General features: G+C 47.7%; 1 protein-coding gene across 13 annotated transcripts in view; it reads right to left on the reverse strand.

Moving 5' to 3' along the window:
* Positions 1-20,421, reverse strand: part of ARSG (arylsulfatase G) — an 84,320-nt gene that overhangs the window by 5,271 nt on the left and 58,628 nt on the right. For 11 of the 13 annotated variants that reach the window (XM_073311673.2, XM_073311675.1, XM_073311674.2 and 8 more), the window contains 2 exons: positions 16,764-16,872; positions 6,845-6,965 (listed from right to left, as the gene is read on the reverse strand). In XM_073311673.2, coding sequence (XP_073167774.1) covers positions 6,845-6,965; positions 16,764-16,872 — 230 coding nt within the window. Of the gene's footprint in view, positions 1-6,844; positions 6,966-10,472; positions 10,566-10,889; positions 11,093-16,763; positions 16,873-20,421 lie in introns of those variants that run through there. The other 2 variants (XM_073311681.2, XM_073311683.2) reach the window with 2 other exon arrangements.

The raw sequence follows: 20,421 nt of genomic DNA on the forward strand, positions 1-20,421 counted from the left end.
TGCCAGAACCTTAGGGTATGTACCCAGGTACGTGTCTGACACGGCTCTCTACACACCCAAGCAGGGCTCCCCGGTCTACACCGCTATTTTTAGCAGCGTAGTGTCCCACTGCCAGAGCCTTTCCCCACCATAGGGAAAGGCTCTGTCGGGGTAGAGGCAGTGGGGAAAAGCTCCAGCAGTTCCCCACTGCCAGAGCCTTTCGTCGCTGCCATAGCCTTTCACTGACACATGTAGCCCGCTTTTCACTGTGGTGCGTAGCTACACACTCTACCTTCCACTGCCCGTGGTGTGAAGTGTAGATATCCCTTCAGCGTGCCGCTTCTAGGCCTGGGCTACACCTAAAATGTAGGTCACCTCAGCTACCATGTTCAGGAGTGTGAAAAACCCACACCCCCAAAGCACCATTATGATGTCCAAATCACTAGTTATGCTGACCTACCCCTCGGTGTAGATGGAGCTACATTCTTCCATCAAGCTAGCTACCATCACTCGGGGAAAAACCACTTCCATCACAAGCGGTAAGCTAAGCTATGGGTTTATGCCAGTCCCCGTAGTGTAGACAGCAGATGGCTGGGTCAGGCCCATATCATCCTTGGAGTATCTTACAGTGTCTCTAAAAATTCAACCCCCCTCTTCCTATCAGATGTGATCAAAGCTTGAGCTTCCACCTACAGTATTTACTGTTCCCTGTCACTCTGGAAATTATGTACCCAGCCACACACAAGAGGGAGGGGAAGAAAACTTCACCCAAGAAAATTAGAAGGTGAAAAAAAAATCTTCAGCTACAATTAAACGCTTTTTACTGTAATGTATAACTAATCTGTTGAACTCACTGCTACAAGATGGGGAAAAAGTTCTGGAGGATCAGATATTTGAACAGAATTAGATATTAGACCAACATCATCATGCAGTTTCATTAGATATTATACAAATGTATAAAGGATATAAACCCTCATGCTTCAGGCACTAAGCCAACCAATAATTGCTTGTGGCCAGGAAGAAATGCCCCCTATTACCATATTATTGCATAACTGTTTCTTATGAAACATCTACTCCTTCTTCTGAAGCACCAGGTTGAACTGTCAGAGACGGGATACTGGACTGTTTGAACCACTGATCTGATCAGATATGGTGTTTGACTAACATTTGGCTGGCTTTTATTCAAAAGAACCCTATGCACATGAAAAACATGGAGGATCCACACCAACCTGCAATCAAAAGAGAATTTGGCAATGGCTTCAAGAGTTATTCTCCATTTCCTAGACTCCCTGAGACTACATGGCAGCTACAGAATTCAAATGTACATTATTCTCCCATCCACAGTAATAATTCCAATTGGCGTTTGTTTTTAGGTCATGTTCCCTTCCCAAACAGAGCACTTCTTTCTGAAATCACTTTGACGTCTGTTGAATTTATGGACCCTGATTCCTATTTCCATTTTATGAACTGTTATCTTTTTTGATGCCCTGGGATTTTACATCTGTGTGTTGTCTGTCAGGGCAAAAGGCAGATAAATCAACACACTAATGAAGGCCATAATATGTTTTACACAAAAAATGCCAGGTTTTGGTGGGAAACTTTAAAAACCGTTGGGTTTGCTTTGTTTTCATAGACATTTCCTGTACAGTCCCCACCCCCACCGCTCAGTTTTTCAACAAAAAAATGGTTTTGCTTTCACTTTTCAAACCTGTTTATGGTACTGGGTTTTGGTTTAAAAAAAAAAAAACCAGGGTTTGAGTTCTGCTTTTTGTTGTTAAAAAAAAAACCCAGAAAATGTCATCAAAAATAATTTTTTTCCTGCAAAAATTTCCACGTACACTGAGGCCACTGTACACTGCACAAAAGAGCCTTGAAGTGGGAGTTAATAATACATTCACATCCACCATTAAGGCCCCTTTAAAGTAGCTGGACAACATAAACTGCCTTAGGGCTTGTCTTCACGGTGGAATAATGCGCTGTACAGGGGTGTGATTTCTAAAGCGCGCTAACATGGAGCATTAATTGTTCCATGTTGATCCTGCTGGTCGAACTAAAGGTTCCCTCGTGTGCTTAATGTAGTGCTGTTCCAAACAGCATTATGTTAAAGTGCACCAGCAGGGTCTACATGGACGAATTAACGTGTAACATGTCAGTGTGTTTTAGACATCACACCTCTGTCAGCACGTTACCCCAGTGTGTAGACCCGGGGTAGGCAACCTGTGGCACGCGTGCCAAAGGCGGCCCGCAAGCTGATTTTCGGTGGCACTCACACGGCCCGGGTCCTGGCCACCGGTCTGAGGGGCTCTGCATTTTAATTTCATTTTAAATGAAGCTTCTTAAACATTTTAAAAACCTTATTTACTTGACATACAACTTTCTTTTTGCGAATACAGACTAACGCGGCTGTTACTCTGAAACCTAACAATAGTTTAGTTATATATTATAGACTTATAGAAAGAGACCTTCTAAAAATGTTTACATGTATTACTGGCACGCGAAACTTTAAATTAGAGTGAATAAATGAAGCCTTGGCACACCGCTTCTGAAAGGTTACCAACCCCTGGTGTAGACAATCCCTTAGCATAAATGAGAATCAAGCCCAGCGGGTCTCCCTGCATGCTTAAAATTAGGTCTCGTCTACACACAAAAGTTGTACTGATTTAACTATTGCAGTGGCGTGAACGTGGTGCACTGCGTGAACGTGGTGCACTGACTAGCATGGATGCCGTCACATCAGTATAAATTGCCATATACCAGTATGGCTTATCCCTATGCAGGACGAGGAATAGGCAGTACAAGTATATGGCCTTGTCTACACTTGAAAGGTTTGCTGGTATTGTTATACTCAGGTTAACCATCTCTAAAGGTAAGGTAACTCCCTTCTCTTCATGTGTCAATATATATTTATGCCTGTATCTGTAATTTTCACTCCATGCATCTGAAGAAGTGAGTTTTTTACACCCAAAAGATTATGCCCAAATAAATATGTTAGTCTTTAAGATGCCACCGGACTCCTTGATGTTTTCATCTCTAAAACGTCTATTACAATTCTTACTGCACAGGTAAATTGCTCATCTTAACTGAAGCCCTCTGATGAATGGCTCTAGTCTAGAGAATTGCAACCCATTACTACCAGGTACGTTACATGTCTAGTGATTCATGACTTTTTTATTAAAAAAAAACATGATCATTTTAAGTTTGAACTAAACTACTTAGTATGTTTCTATTACTAAGCGGGCATCAGGAATATTCCTTCGACATTAATCTACTGAAAAAAACCTATTTGTCTGATGCTTGTATCCATGATACATTTTGTATGATTTGTTTTTACTGCTAACAAACCTTATTCAAAACAGGGCACTGGCTGCAGTTCCAGAAGTGGCCTAGGTGGTACTGCTAGGGAATATAGGTGCTGTTGGAGCGGAAAGCAAAGGATATCTGAGTGAGACAATGTGAGGAGATGTACAGACACTGCAGTCAGCCAACTGCCTCCAAAATAAAAACAACCACCCCAATCAGCCGTCAGAACTGTGCATAAATCAGATGCTGCAAAAATAAATAAATAAATAAAAGGAACTGGTTCGGAGAGGATGTGTGTCAAGGAAAAGCCTGTAACATCAAAGGCAGTTTTGCTATCACTGGCTCACAAGTACAAGATAAAAGGGAGTAGATTTTCATTGCAAAGTACTTGGCTATATGCACTCAAGCAGGGAGGTACAGTAGACATGCAAGCAGCTCTCCAGCATGAGTGTGTTGGGAGGCACAAGGCCAAGTGATTGCTGACCCATGGATGTCTCCTTATTAGAATATAATGCATAAACTCCGAGGCGCTGGATTGCTTTGATAGACTTGCCTACTTCTCTCTCTGCAGGGCGTAGCACACACCAGACCAAATGTATCCAATTGGCTGGAACAACTCAAGTCTCAGCTGGCTAAAGGATGGGGAGCCAGGCAACTTCAAACACAACTGGTGGGGCTGCTGGTTTGGACTATGGTTCAGGAGTGCACCAGTGTCTAGCTCGCAGACAGAGAACACACTGGAAATGGCAACAGCAATCCCTGGTTACAAAAGGCAGGGAGCTGAGACCAAAACTGGCTGAAAGGGTTGTCCTTGTCCTAGAAATAGCAATCTACTGTTTGATCCACATTTAATCAAACAGTTTCCTAAACCCGGGAGGGTCTGGCCCTGACAGGGTTAATTCATCCCCTATGTACCTCCAGGGAGAATTACAAAACCCGCTCACCTTTAAGGGAGTGCTCAAAAGACACAAGCTGATCATTTGAAAGGCCACAAAGCCAAGGCCTTCCGTGTTATCATCTCCGTGGGGATATTTAGAATAGGGCAGGACAAAACTCTAGCAAAATGCAGCATGGGGCCAACCCTGTACAGGCAGGGAAAGGAGCCAGAAACACAACAGTTTCCCATCCCATCCCAATTTCCTACCCTGAAATGCTAGGAGTCCGGAGGCTTTCTCAGGAACGCAAGTAGTTTGAGGCAGGAGTGTGATATTAATCAGTGAGTAACCACAGACAGCGCACATCAGACAGGCGGTAAACAGGAGACAACAGTCAAACTAAATTAGTACCCAATGCAACCTTTCAATATTTGTTGCTATTATGACAATCTAGGGTTTAAGGTCAAAATGTAACTTATTCCTTTGGGTAGCAACATTCCCGGGCAGTTCTCTGTAGCACTGCCTCGTAGCCTGCAGCCCCAGTGCTGCTGCCCCAATCCAGCACGGTGCTCTGTATTACCCCCAAGCCAGCACCACACTCTCTATTACCCTGCAGTCCTGAGCACTGCGTTCTCTATTGTCCTGTAGCACGGCTACCCTGAGCCGCACTGCATTTTCTATTGCCCTGCAGTCTCTGCTTCCCCCGACCCACTATGGACTGCCTGTCTATCATTTCTTCTTTGTGACCCGTCCGCAGCCTCTTACGCCCCCTTCAGTTTCCTCTCCCCACACTTTTGGAAATTCCCAAGCCCATGCTCATCTATCATGGCTATTATATTTCTCTGGAACTGCCTGCAGGCTTTCAGCCACTACTGGGCAAATAACCACTCGAGATGGTTAATTCCCTGACTATTGCTTAAGTACTGGACATGCTCTGCTAATTGTAGCATTTCACAGTGGCCCATCACTATAACCTCATTATAATAAGGTCTATCAAAACTCATACAGCCAAATGGGCTTTCGCCATATCTCCCCCACCTCCGTTGTTTATCTTAGGAGTCAACAAAGGGTTCCATAAAAAATATTAAATTCCAAATACGCAATGGACTTGGAGAGCAAATCCAAAATCCCTACCGGGAGCCAGATTGAGAAGCTCCCAGCAGGGCAGACTTTCAAAGCAAAGAGCAAGACTTTAGTTGTGGGATGCTCATTAAAGCCCACTGGAGTTCTGCAGCCAAAATCTTGTGTAACACTCGGAAAATGTGTCCGTGTAATGGCTGTCCTGCTAACTGCATTTCTCATGCGTTAGTGAGCTGTGAGAAGGTCCTATTGTCATGTGGACTGAAAGCTGCAGGATACGGGACTGGCTGCCCTACTTACAAATTGATAATGGACATATTGCGCAAGCCAGGACTCAGAACGAATAGGAGCTTAATCGTGACCCTGTTTGTCAAATCAAGACAGACTCACGCTACTGGCTTCAAGTGCCTGGGATCTTTGTTTATCTCTAATTCTAGTGCTACAGCGACCCAAATATCACATGGGATGGCATTCTTATCACTGCATCTCAGCCATGAAATGCACAGGGAGAAAGATCTGAAAGGTCAACTGCAAAGCAAAAAAGGAATGGGGCAAGGGCCAAGTTCTGCACTTTAGCCCGTAATGCCACATTGATGGGCCACACACCCCCGCTAACCAAACTGCTCAGTGTACAAATCAAGTTTTAACTACTCTTTTAAAAAAATATTTTCTGTCCTGCCCTGCCCTGCCCCACCCCACCTCTGCCATGAAATCCAGTCTGTGACATTCTGGCCAAGCTGGGAAATGCCAAAGGAGCCCACAGAAATGTGCAGTTCCAAATTTGGTAAGGTTAATTTGTAACTGCCATCTTGCTGCTAATGGAGTGTGGTCCAGTGGGTAGCCAGGAGACCTGGGTTCTATTTCTGGCTTGTCCACTGATGCGCTGTGTGACTTCAAACAAGTCCACCATCCCCTCCTATGCTGGTCTATCTTGTCTACTTGCATGATAAACTCTTGGGGACAGGCACTGTATCTCATTGTATGTCTGTATCATGCCTGGAATCTCAGCTGAGACTTCTCGGTGCTACTACTGTGTACTACAAATAAAATCAAGCCATCGCAGATTCTTCTTCAACCCTTCCACCAGTTCCCGGCAATCTCCACAGTGCCCTGAAGAGACCACCCTGTCTTGAGTGAAGAGGCAGCTCAGATTCCAGGCTAGCTCAGCTTCAGATCTCTCTTGAATGATGCCAAGTAATGCTGGGCAGTTGGTAATATGGAGTCCTGTCATGTGATGTCAGACCTGAGGCCAGTCAGAGCCAATTTACATAAGACCTCAAAATGAGCTGGGATGGGAGTCTGGGAGATAGGGAATGAACAGTAGATTCATTATGCTAACTAGCCCTCTGCACTCCACTGCTCCCCCCCCCTCGCCAATCAAACCACATCCCTACGGAAGCTGGGTCCACAGTAGAATTTCCCACCATTGTACCACCGCATGACTAGATGACACAGTGGTTAAAGTGGTGCCAAGCTGTCCACAGCAGCATTCCCACCGTGACGGCCCCAATGGTAATGCTCGCATGCACAAGGCCTAACAACTAACCCTCACTGAGGTGGTGTCTGTAATTCCCCCTGCAGCTGAACCTTGAAGAGAGTCCACTACATACCTTGTGCCCTTGCTGCGACTGCCCAAAGAGAATCTCAGACACGTCTGAACCATCGAAGCGCCTGTTGGGAGGGAGGCTTGCCTTTGCCAGGGACACCAAGGTGGGGAAAATGTCTGTGGTGCTGGAGCAGAGAGGAAGATTTCATTAAAACATGGATGCAACGTCCTGGAAAAATCCCATCCACACCCTGAGCTTGGAGCAAAAGAAGTTGAGCCTGTCCCCCAGCGAGCCCTTCCCAGGCCTAACAGGAATGTTGGGGCATATGTGGGCCTGGATGCTGGGGGAACACAGGAATTCAATCCTGCTGCTTATCAAAGCTAATGGCACTTGTGAGTAAGGGCACCCATCCAAGAAGCCTGCCAGAATCCCTAGCCTCTGCGTATTTAATGAAAGAGCCCTGGTAACGTGAGGCACAGCTTGCTGTGGGCATGCTCTGTACGGGAGACGCAATTGCCTTATATGCCATAGTGATTAGCATCTTTTTAGGATAGTGAGCACATGTGTGTGAGATGAGCCAGCACATCTTACACAGATCAATCTGCCAAAGAACACAGCAACTGGAAAGAGCTCAGAGGCCTGTGCCCAACAGCGACAGGAGACACTAAACAATTTCACTACTAAAATATGGGACAATGGGTCAAAATGGGCTATACCCAGCATCCCTGTAGAACGGGGCTGGAGCTGTTAGGGAACGTAGTTTCTCTCGAGGTACTTATTGGTCTTTTCCACCTCTGTAGCACCTGAGCACCTCACTATCCTCACTCAATTTGTCCTCACATCACTCACGGGAGGTTAGGAAGCATTATCGTCACAGACGGAGACCTACGGTCACATAGAGCGTCTGTGGCAGAGATGCTCCCTGGGGCAGGGAGGTCTTTTTGTCCTGTGTTTGTACAACACCTAGGTGCTACCCCAGTACGCACAATAATCAGGTGGGATTTGAACCCCAATTCTCCCACGTGCCAGGCCATGCCCTAACGCCTAGTTCATCCCCTCTGCTGGCATGGCTGAGTATCTCCTGCCAGAAAGGAACACAGAAGCACTGCACTCACAGAGGAATCCTTTGGGCCTCCAGGTTCTCGGATACCTGGGAGTCCACATCAAAGAGGAAGCTGGCCAGAGATACTGCAGTTGTGGCAGGGCCACATAACCCTTTATGAAGTTCCCCAGAAAGGTGCCAAGTTCCCTTCTGAAGGGAAAGTGCTAACTCAGTCACTTTTCACTCCAGTCACAGCAGATCCTGTAACCTAGGAAAATGTGGTCTCACTTACGCATCGCACACAGGAACCATAGAAACCAAACTGGAAAATGAGAGCAGTGCTGTTTTGTGCCCTTATACTGAAAAGCCGTCAGCATTTCCACCATCATCCTCTCTTTTCAGGGGGTTACAGCTCAGCCACAAAATACTGCTCTGGGCTAATTCTTGGTTACTCCATGTACTAAGATCCTGCTCAGGGTGTGACACACACAGAGGAACAGGCATCCTGCCACCCAGGAGCTGCACAGTATAGACCGGTAAGGCCAGGAACAGGAAGGGTGGGAGCTTCTGCCTGCTGTTTGTGGACTGCAGCCAACTTTTAATGTGCTGATTGTACATGAACATGGTCTGATGGACTGAGCATGGGATAGGGACCAGGAACGCCTAAGCTCTTGCCTCTGCTACTGACTTCTTGTGTAGCCTTGTGGAATTCATTTATACTTTCTAGGCCAAATTCATCACTGTTATAAGCAGGCACAACTCCAGTGAGATCAGCAGCAAATCTAGCTCTCTGCATCTCTGTTTCCCCTCATCTAACCCTCACTTTCTGTAGCTCTGTTTCCCTTCTAATCCTTCCTGTTGTTGGCACAAATATGAATTCACTCCCTGAGGGCCACATATGATTCCTACCATCCTCTGGCGTGGACAGCCACCTTAGCTGCCGGTGAGCATGAGCACCTGGCAATCTAGCATGATCAAAACAAGCTATGTACCAACTCTGGGGACAGATGTGTCCTCCCATGGCAGCCCCCAGTCCCTTATAAAGGAAACAGGATGTCAGCATGGATCAGTGACATTCCCCAGAGCTCCCTGGACCACGTGCACAAGGAGAGGAGAAACATTTCATGTTTAAAAGTGCTTCAAGACTTGCAGATGAAAACAACCAGGTAAGAGCCCAACGGTGTTCATGACCTGCTTCGGTAAGAAGCACAGGGGCTTGGGGTTTTAAAGAGGGCTAAAGGAGTTAGGCACTTAACTCCCATTGACTTTCCATGGTAACTGGGAGTTTGGGACCCTATGAAACCTGTAGCCTGTGCTGCTTTGACTCTGAAACCTCTAGCAAGTAGCTTCGAGAAGGCCCCTTACGCTAGGCTCCCACAAGAGTTACAACAAGGCTGCAAGAATCGGGGCACAGGGCTTCCATCGCTGGCGCAAAACAGCAGTGCGGATCAGCAATGAAAGCACCTCTCTTTCATCAGCACATTCTCCTCCTCAGGGGTTTATTCTTGAGGCGGTAAAGGGCGTTGGACACAAGAACAGATAACTCCCAGCCCGAGAACAGCTGCCTGGAAAGCGCTGCGTGTTCTCAAAGGCTCTTATCCCCCGCATGCCTAAGGCACCTGAACAGGGTGGTAACTCCCTGCTTGCTGAAAATCCAGAAAGGTCTCTGTCCCAGTCACAGCACTTACAGACGTATGATGGAGTTGGCCAGGGTGGGAAGAGCTCCTTCGGCCTCTCGGACCTCCAGGCAGCTGGGCTGAGCCAGGTGGGTAAACACCTCCGCTTTAGGAAGTAAACGTTAGCGGCGGGCAGGTTCCACTGATCAGACACAAACCCCACTGGCAGGAGCTCCGAGTCCTGCTGCTGACTCCTTGTGATCTCAGGGAACTAGCTTAACCTGCGTCTTAGCTTACCAGGCCCAAGGAAGGCAAAACAACCCTACAACGTCCCTGTCTCACAGAGGCCCTGGGGGGTGGATTGCTACTATTGTGCTCTGGGCTGGAGCAGAAGTGCCATGCCAAGCCGCAGTAAGAGTGCCAGGTATTACAGGGCCCAGGCCTGAACTCCTGACTCAACCAGCACTCCCGCACTCCCACGGAAGTCAAGGAGCATGACTGGACACAACAGGAGTTTTGCCTGAGTGAGCACTTCTGGCCTGGGCCCATTGGTACTATCCCAGTTGCGTGAGCTGGAAGCAGAGGAACCTGAAGCTCCTATTTCTCCGGCTGCTAAGAGACCGAGCAGCCAAACAACGCCGAGGAGAGCAGAAAGGCAGGCTCAGTCTAACACCCTCTCCTAGAGGCTGGCTGATGGGTGAGGCAAGCGAGGAGGCTGTTAAATAAGTCAGGCTCCAACCAGAGAACACTCAGGCCTCATCCCCGGGGGAATCCCACCCAGGCCAACAAGGTTCCATCAACCTAGCGACCGTTGCTAGGGGAGGTGGGGTTCCTACACCAATGGAAAACCCCCTTCCATCACTGCAGGGGGTCGCAGTGCTGTAGCTACACTGCCTCAACGACCGTAGTGTAGACATGGCCTACGGCTCCCATGGAGCCAACCCCGAGGCTGCCACCTGCCAGCAGCTCCCCCTGCTGGCCAGGCGAGCTGCAGATGCTCTGCACCTCTCAGGATCCGGCCCTTAGCATTACCTCTCAGAACAATTTCAAGACGTTATGCCAAAAACGGGTCGGAAACAGCAGCCAGGCCAGTGGAAATGATCAGAGACTCAACGCTGGAAAGGGACTGTGTAAGGGGAGAAAACAGGGATATGTGAGAGGGGCACATGAGACCCGTTGGCCATGTTAGAAACAACCACATTTCACCAAGTCACAGCTCTTGACCATGGTCCCGATTCTGCAAAGGGACCTTCACAGCCTCACAGGCAGATGCCTTTGCGGGATGATTTAATGTTTACACAGGAGTGCCCACAGGGCCCCTTCATGCTAGGTACTGGGCAAACTCATAAAACTCTGCTCTGAAGAGTTTACAGTCTAAACTCAGGGCTGGTGCGATCTGTCTTGAAACCACACACGCCTGGGGTTATTCCATAACACAGCTCAGGCTCACCCAGTTTTGTGGGCCTTGAATGGGAGCCAAGCTTTGAGTTCGTAACGCCCTTATTCCTACGCTCTATGTTGCATGTGACACTGTGACTCCAGTTGTTGCTGTCAATCTCTTTCCCCCATCCCCCTGTGAGCAGTCTCCCCTGTGACTGGCTTTTGATCATGAAGGTTTCAGAGTTCTCCGGGGGTATCACGTTCCAGCATCCCCTGCAGATATGAAGTGCAGATCACAGATGTCAGGAGGTTTCATGCTGTAACAGAACCTTTGATGACAATTCATCTTTCCTGTCAATGTTCCAGGTCTTCAGCTCTAACACAAGAGCTCTTTCTTAGCTGGTATCTCAGGATTCAGAGTTCGCTGACTGCTGAGCTGGGAAGACACAAGCTGGACGTGCATATCAAGGGAAGAAGAGACTTCTAAGACTGTTGACGAAACTCCAGCCATGAACCACTCCCCAGCCAGGTCAACCAGCATAAATACACTGCAACAACTCTGCTTGGGGTCAGCTCTAGACTGAAAGGGTTAACAATTTGCACTTTAGCTCTTGTGTCAAGTTACCTTTGGTATTTTGAAGGTGCCTGCAATAAATATAAGGGATGGCACCTCCTTCCCTGGGATGGCAACATCCAAAACACAAAACCCACTTCCTTGGCTAAGAATCAATGCAGCTGTTCCTGACAATTTAGTACACGGGGGACCAAATCTCTCTAGGTGAATGTGCATTTGCCGCTGTGCACAGGGCCGGCTCTAAGTTTCTTGCCACCCCAAGCAAAAAGAAAAGGGTGGCCAATATGCCACCCCTGGAATTGTGCCGCCCCAAGGACATGCTTGTTTTGCTGGTGCCTAGAGCCGGTCCTGCCTGTGCAATACACATATGCGACCTTCCAAGAGCTGTGTGAAGGCCAATGTGGTGCAAGAGGATGAATCTCAGAAGTAAAGCTAGGAAAATGTGGCAGTACTGAAAGGGGAAGATGCTTTTGCCTACATAACAAACACTTATAAGGAGACCTGTGGGTAAATAAAGCCATTCAAACTTTCTGCTTAGGGTCCATGTTTATTTGAACAACACTGGAAGTTCTGACTCTACAAGTATTTCTTCCAACTCATTGTAGGGAAAGAACCAGGCTGAATATTTCAAAAAAATCAATGAAGCAGAACAGCAAGTAGCTCACAAGGATGCTAGATGACATCATGACAGTAAAAGCCTTTCTCTTTAAGTCCACCTCAAACCATATTTTGCTGATGATGGTACAATGTAGACAGCTATGCAGCAATAAAGAGCTATTAAGCAAGATACACACCTGTCCCTGCAAAAAATACTGCAGAATAGCTTTGCTCAATCTGCAGAATTTTGCCAAGAGAGTGTGTAGTAAAGGATGGTGCAATTTGCTTCTTACTAGTCCCAGTGACCTACTTCAAGGCCCTACTTTTGACTAGTGAGGAGAATGGTAAAGTCATGGCAAGCTCTACTAGTTAAATTTCATTAAGCAAAACAGGTTTCAGAGTAGCAGCCGTGTTAGTCTGTATTCGCAAAAAGAAAAGGAGGACTTGTGGCACCTTAGAGACTAACCAATTTATTTGAGCCTGAGCTTTCGTGAGCTACAGCTCATTTCATCGGATGCATACTGTGGAAAATACAGAAGATGTATTTGTAAGGAGAGTGATCACTTTAGATAAGCTATTACCAGCAGGAGAGTGGGGTGGGGGGAGAGAAAACCTTTTGTAGTGGTAAACACCCATTTTTTCATGGTTTTGTGTGTATAAAAACATCTTCTGTATTTTCCACAGGATGCATCCGATGAAGTGAGCCGTAGCTCACGAAAGCTCATGCTCAGATAAATGGGTCAGACTCTAAGGTGCCACAAGTCCTCCTGTTCTTTAAGCAAAACAGTTAGCCACGGCAGATTTCAGTGGAAACAAGCTAGTAGCTGCATGTTTGCCCTGGCACACAGGACGACAACGTGTGTGTAAAAGAATACAGAGTGCCTCAGCATGTTTTTGTTCAGTTCTGACTTGCTGTCCACGGCTCTGTGCCTTGCTGTCCACTGACCTAGACTTCCTTCAAGCCTTGCTTAGCACTGCTCTGCCCAGGATAGCCGCACAGAGTACAGACTCAGTGCAGGGCATTCTGAAGCCAGCCCAATGAATCTGAAGGAGCTTCTACAGTATAATCCATAAAGGGTCCGATCCTGCCGGGCTTATGCAAGAAAAGGGCCCATATGTAAATGGGAGCTCTCTGCATGTAGAATTCTGCTGCAGGATCAGGTCTTTAAGAGATTACACTCCACATGGGCCTCCAAACCTCACTCCACAATGGCCTTCTGAATCACCATCCTTTGAGGGTGAGGGGCAACCTTCATCCACAGAGAGGTTTCCCAGTCACATAAAAATGCTGCTTGGCTTCTTCCCCAATGGGAGCAAAGCCTTAACCTTGACTGCTTTAATTGAGGCTGGAGATTTCACCTCGTGCACCTTCCTCCTGCACTCAGATCCATCGCTCACAACTCCACAGGAACGCTCCATCTCCTCCCGGCCAGGATGTTCTCCCAACAGTCTTTCCCAGCACCATGTAGTGCTGGTTGCATTAGCATCCCTGACCGAGAGACTGGAGTGCAGCCAAGCTAATATACAGGTGTGCCTCTTTCACAATGCAGCCAGCTGCTTGCATTTCCTGGGCTTGGCGTGTTGCATCTTCCCCTCCTTCAAGGTGATCATTTCAGGTAGCACCTATGCTCTCCAATGCCAGTTGGGATCACAGGACAAGAGAAGGGAAAGACCCATCCAGACAGTCCTTGGGACCATGCCCTTGCCAGTGCAGGGGACAGAAATACATGGCATGCTGCACAGACGTTAGCTAATGAATCTTGGCCACACCTCTGTGCAATGGAGAAGGTTTATCATTCCCACTTAACAGGGGGGTGAAATGGAGGCGAAGAAGGACTGAGGCCAACATTTCCAAAAGCATCCACTAATTCTGAATGCCCAGCTCAGATGAGCTGCTTTATTCATCAGCCTGAGACACTGAGTGCCTGGTTTTCAGATGTTCAAAGCACCCACATCTCCAGCTGGAGTAACTACGTCTCAGTATAAGGCCCAGGGGAGGAGAGTTAATTCCTGCACCAATCTGAGGTGGGCACAGGGACTGATGGGGAGTGTAGCTGGTGGGAACCCTATCCTGGGCCTGGCAAGTGTCACCTCAGCCTGCAGCACAGGTCAGATTAGCCACTCGGGCTGGTAATTTCCACCCTGATTGCAAGAGTCCCTCTGGGCCATGGTAGAAGTGCCACATCATGCCCCCTACCCTTGGGCTCCTGCAGTCATGAGAGAGTAAAAGTCCCGGACACAACAGCTTTGCATCGCCGGGGGTTTTGCAGTTGCCTGGACTGGGACTCAGGAGACACCAATTCAATTCCTGGCTTACTCACAGACTTCCTCTGTGACCTTGGGCAAGTTACTTAGTCTCTCTGGGCCTCAGTTTCCCCTCTGTACAGTGGGGAGAACAGCCCAGCCATTCCTCACAGGGGCGAGTGAGGATAATATCCATTAGTGTTTACCATGCATTTGGATGCCCCATAAATACCTAGAGAGGCACCTAAGAGCAGAGGCCTCAAACTGGAAAAGACTGCCTCTGGGTGCGAGCCCAGGCCCCTGGGTGAGCCAGTGGTCATGCTGGGGCACAAGTTCAGAGCAGCAGGCCACACTACTTCTCTAACTTGAGAGAGGACACATCGGCAATTCAGCCAATAACAGAGCTTGATCTCTGCCAGATTTCCTGGAGGTGGATTCCTATTGGTTTAATGACAGCAAAGAGAAATACCCTGCAGCACTGGGAAGACAAAGATGACCTTTCTGTGAAAATATCTGGATCAGATTCTGTAAGAAAGGCTGCTTCCAAAACAAGCTATTGAGAGATCAGAGGACAGGCTAGGGTCCATTGCTGACCTGTCATGGGGAAAAAGAAATCTGGACAGTAAACAACCTGCACTGTTTTGAGGTCGAGTGTCAGGCAGAGAGCCTCACAGGCAGGTCACAGTACAGAGCCCTTCCTGATTGGTAATGACAAAGATTATCACTCACTCATATCCACCTGGTGGTCTCAGTCCCTACCTGACTGAGGTGTCCCGCACTCTGTGAGACACAAATCAGTGTCCTTGTCGGCAGTCCAGCCAGAGGCGCCTGCAAATAAGAGAGCCTGAGAAATCAAACTCTCCTGTCACCCCTAGGGAAAATCTCTCCTATGAAGGGGGAGAAAGCTGGCACTGCTGTGGTCTCTACTACACCTTCAGTCCCCAAGGCTCCCAATGGACTGCCTTTAACTGGCATGAACGTCTGGTATAAAACCCCACAGCCTTGGGATAACTTGGCCCTTTACCGTATCTGTTCGACTGGTTACAAAATACCAGAGCTTCACTTTGTTCCACATCATCGTATATACTCCCACTTTTCCTACAACTGCCCTGCCCTTTGCCCCCAGTTTGCGATTGACATTCACTAATGCCCATTTATTGAGGTATTGATTTACGTCACCACCATGTGCGTCTCCACCGGATGTGGCCAGTGAGTGGAGTTCCCTAAAGACAAGCCGTCAGCCCTTCACTTGCAACATCCTGCCTTTTGTTGGTCTGTGTCACACACTTGAAGTTAGTTATTTAAACCTCCTTGGAGTTTGTTGTCTTTAGATTTCCTTGTCCAAGACTGACTCCCCGTCAGTGCAGAGGGGATAACTGGATGCAGGCCAAGCTAGAGGCACTAGACCTGTAGAGCCCTGCAAATCTGCGGATATCTGCTTTAGGTCCACAGATACCCGCGGACCATGTTTGCAGCTCAGATGCGGATACGAACCTTGTATCCGCACAGGGCTCTATGGATCTGGGCTCATGTCAATCTAGTGACTGAGAACCCATAGATCTGGGTGCCAAATTACCCCAGGCTCCAGACCAGAGTAGCTGCACTGTAGTGCTGTTTGCTGCCCCCAGCATGGTGAGTGCGTTTCACACGACAGTACATAAGGCTGGATTTCCCGCCCCTGGGGCTGTGCGGGACTGGAGAATTTCATCTTTAACAACAACAAAAATCTGGAACTGGGTATTTCTGAGAGCCTGCAAGTGCCCTTCAGCCCTCTCCTTCTCTAGTCCAGCCACAGCTGTGCGCCCTGAAACTCTGGCAGCTTCCTGGAGTTATCGCTGTCAAACCTGCTGGACTGGGTCTGGTAGACCTAAAAGCAGCAGGTAATCCATAGTCTTTCCCTTCACCACTCAGAGCTGCAATGTGGGCTTTACACTCTTTCTTAGAGCATCCAGTCCTGGCTATCCCTTCCCCACCCCACTCCGTGACAGGGGACCAGGCTGTGCAAACAGTTGCTCTGATCAGTTGGAGCAGAGCTTTTTGTGTATAATCACAATTCCTTTCTTCCCTGCAAGGAGGATTAATCTTTGGAATGTTTTGCCTCAGGCTGTCCTGGCAGGGTTCACTGGGCTGGCCCTCAATAAGAGAAGGACAAAGACTTGGATTCCACCAATGCTGCACCATACACACGAGAAGCAGTCCTTCACTCCGGTTTTATCCACAGCCCAGCTTGAGGTCAGGCAGGAACACCCTCCCTTCCCCCAGGCACGCTGGCAGCGATCCTGGATTTTCCTCTACCTCCTTCTGAGCCATTGAGCAAAGGCTCATCTGTCAGGACCAAGCCGACAGATCGTGGTTTGCTTCCCAGTGTTTAAAGCAGAAATGCCAGCAGTTTAACTCATGCCCTGAGAGCACATTACCTGCTTGGGAGAAAGACTATGTAAGATCCAGGCCTCCTAACGCAGGCTCCCAGTCCTGTGCTTAGCTCATTAGACCTCACCTAGGGAAAACAAAAAAGTTTTGTCCTCCTACCTCAACAGTGCAACGCTTGACACATTGGCAGGGATCCTGCCAGGCCAATAAGCCAGTGCCGGAACACGATGTCCCCCTTCCCAGGTCGTTTGCTTGGCTGCACTCCCACCTGGAAGACAGACAGGTATACTCACAGCGGCCCTTCTGCACAGCAGCTTTAGGTTAACCCAAACCTCTCCTGATATAAAGTAAAGGAATTATTCAGCGCCACGGATACTAAACAAATGACAAAGGAGGAGGATTGCATCAGAAATGTGAAGCTAGGTCAGGAAAAAAAAAAAAAATCCTGCAGCAAAGTGAATTCAACGAGTAACTTCCTCCCAGCCCCCCCAGTTTCTTTAGGATGAAATTCACCCTGGGCCAGCACCAGACCCATGCATGGCTTAAACCCTGTACATTTTGAGTCCTTCCAACATTTGGGGGGGGTTAAAAAGGTTACAGAGTTCTTTTTTCAGAGAAGGAAGAGAGAGAAAAGTTAGCTGGATTTCCCACTTTCGCCCTTTCTAACGAAGATTTTGGGTAGGAAAATGGACTCGATGACCCGGAGGTCCCTTCCAGACTAAAATTCCTAACAGTGGTACCTTTTACTTCTCATCTGTTTTGATGAGAAATGGAAAATTTGTAGAGCTGATTTCACAAGACACATAGCTGGGGTGACATTATTTCCATAAGCCTTTGATGTTGTGTGAGAACCTAACACACAGAGAAATGTTTAGCTTGCGGGTACTGCTGATTCGGTTTTGTTTCTATGTGCAGGCCTCAGGGGCTGGCTATGGGGGTGGAGGGGGAGTGGGGTGTACATGCATGTGTTCATACAGTACCAACTGGAAACAACTCCAGTACATGAAAGCTGCACCCTCCAGATTGCTGATGTATACATACAAACACATACCTGCAACTTAAAACTAAATCCCTTCTGACCACATCACAAACAATTTCCCCTACTCTTAATTACCCACTAGTTCATTTCCCAACAAACCTGGGTCTACCTCTAGCAAGGGAGGAAATATAGTCCACTGGCTAGAGCACTAGCCTAAATAAGTCACCAGGACCAGATGGTATCACCCAAGAGTTCTGAAGGAACTCAAATACAAAATTGCAGAATTAACTGTGGCATGTACAGTAATCTATTGCTTAAATCAGCCTCTGTAACAGATCTTTAATTTGACCCTCCGTAGTCCAAATAAAAAGAGGCCCTTGTGCTTTTTAAATAACGGTTCTCTTGTACCAAGTTACAGCTGGGTTAACTGAGACACAGTAAGATCAAGTGATTTGTATACAAACCTGTAATGAGTCATAGCAGGCAGCAGGAGAGAGTCAAGGAATATTTACTAGGTGTGCTACCCATACCACATATTGTGGTGGCTTTACTTACACAGGAAGCCAGAGCAGCCTTTTGACAGGTTCAGGGTGACATTTGCAGTAGTAAACACTACGCTGAAGCAAAACAAAAGAAACAAATCCACATGGATTTTTCTCAGTGATAAAGGTTGCACAATTATGTGATGCCATCCAATTACAAAGGTCAAGGCTTTCCACAAAAACTTGACACCAGACAGAACAGAACATTCCCTTGCAAGTAATAACAAATCCATCCCAATGATAGGCCAAAAACTAGGACGTTTCCAGCGGGGAGACGGCACTGCTCCCCCTTTCAGTGCGACTCCCAGGAGAGGTACAAAACAGGGGGAACCGTGCAAGGGGGACACCGCCCCCACATGCCTGGGAGGGGTGATGGTGGGTCCGCTGCTTCCTTCCTTAGCAAATTCAACACACCTCCAGCACCATCTCATGCGTCAGGTGCATCGCCATGGAGACATCAGGATTCCATTGCAGCACCAGCCCTTCCAGGGGTTCAGGTGTAACAGCTAAGGGCCCACCCAGCCAGAGACAGGGAGACAGTTTCCCCAAGGGGTTGGGGGCTGCTGAAGAGGAGAGGGAAAGCTTTTATTCTGCTGTGCAGAGCTCATGGAGAGGCTCATCTAGTGACCGAGAACCCATAGATCTGGGTGCCAAGTTACCCCAGGCTCCAGATCAGAGTAGCTACACTGTACTGCTCTTTTGTAAACTTGCCAGCTAGTTTCAGGCCTCACCCAACCCATTTAAAAAGCCTGGTCACCACAGGAACGACACTCACCACACTGACAGCCTCCCTTGTTCCCCTACACCTCTACCCAAAAAATCCCAAACACCCTCTCCCAAGCAGAGATTTGATCCCAAAAAGGGAGAAGTAGCAGAGACATCATGAAGTCCAGCAGGCACTTCACTATTGCTTTTGATTTTATGTGGAAGGGGCTCAGGTACGACACTGATGGGCGGCAGTCTAAAACAGGCAGACAGATCACATGCTCTGGGGATGTCAAGATAGGCAAACCACATCCATAAGAACCCAAAAGAGACCTGAGGCAATAGAAGAGAGATCAGCACCTATAGGACTGAGATGCTATAGAACAAACAAAGATATTAGAGTCACATCGGCACTTTTCTCACTTTGAAATATCTATAAATATTCCTTTTTTGCATCCAGTTTAAGATGTGGGATTTTAAAAATCACTGCTCCTGACAGGTGTTTCTATATCCTTATGGAATTTCTCCCCTTTCTGTGAGGTCTGGTCTGTAGGGTTGTCTGTGAGCAGTGGGTTGCTAGCCCCGGTTTGTTGTTATAGGGTTGATAGTGGGTGCCAGGCTACCTGTTATCATAGGCTTGGTTGCTCATAGGTGTGTTGGGCTGTTGCTAAAGATTTATTTTTTTATTAGGTAAGAAGAGAAATACAATCCCAATTTGCTGATTTTTAGGAGGTGGAGACGGAGAGAGGAAAAAAAAAGTGATAAAAAATTACCAAGCAAGAATTGCAAAAAGATGCAAGGAACAGGGAGTGCCCCTTGTTTGGCTGGCCAGGCCCACAGCAGCCTTTTCTCAGAATCCCACAGCAGTTTCCGCCGGGCCTCTACTATATTTGGAAGATGTCAGGAAACAGATGAGGAAAGAGATGTTGCCTCACTCCGCTGCCCCCTCCCCTTCCGTCCTGGAGCAAATGGGGAAATGTAACCCGACACACGTTCACAGTGCGTAACACAAGCAGAAGCGGGAAACACCTGAGTCATGCTGGAGACTTTTGGCAGCTTCTGTGTAAATGATCAAAGCCACCACACAGATGGCTCCCCCGGAGACAGCAAACACTAAAACCCCACCTCCGTACAGTTAGATTTGAGGGCTTACAATGACACACACTTACAGGCCTGATTTCCAGAAACACAGAGCACCCCTGGCCCCTGCAGAAGTCAGTGGGAGCTCAGCACTTCCAGGACAATAAAAGCCAAGCTCTAAATAATTCTCAGCATAGTCAGAGCACAGGTCTCCGTTGGGTCACCTCAAGAGCTGGGTGGGCTTGAAGTCCTTGTATATGCATCTCTCGTCAGGGCCAGATTATAGTTTTATATGGAACTAGAAGCTAGAGTATATGACACTATAGGTCCAGATCCAGGGACTGTCAGTTAAAAAATTATGTTTGCAACTATTGTGCAATAAGAGAAAAGCTTGAAATGTGAGCCATGTGTGAACAATACCTGCCTGAGTCTGCAGACAGCCTAAGACAATAGCTCCAAGAGGCGCAAACTTCTCCAGTCATCTTAAGATTGCTGCTTCCATAAGAAGTGG

This window comes from Lepidochelys kempii, chromosome 14, assembly GCF_965140285.1.
Source record: "Lepidochelys kempii isolate rLepKem1 chromosome 14, rLepKem1.hap1, whole genome shotgun sequence".
Lineage (NCBI taxonomy): Eukaryota > Metazoa > Chordata > Testudines > Cheloniidae > Lepidochelys > Lepidochelys kempii.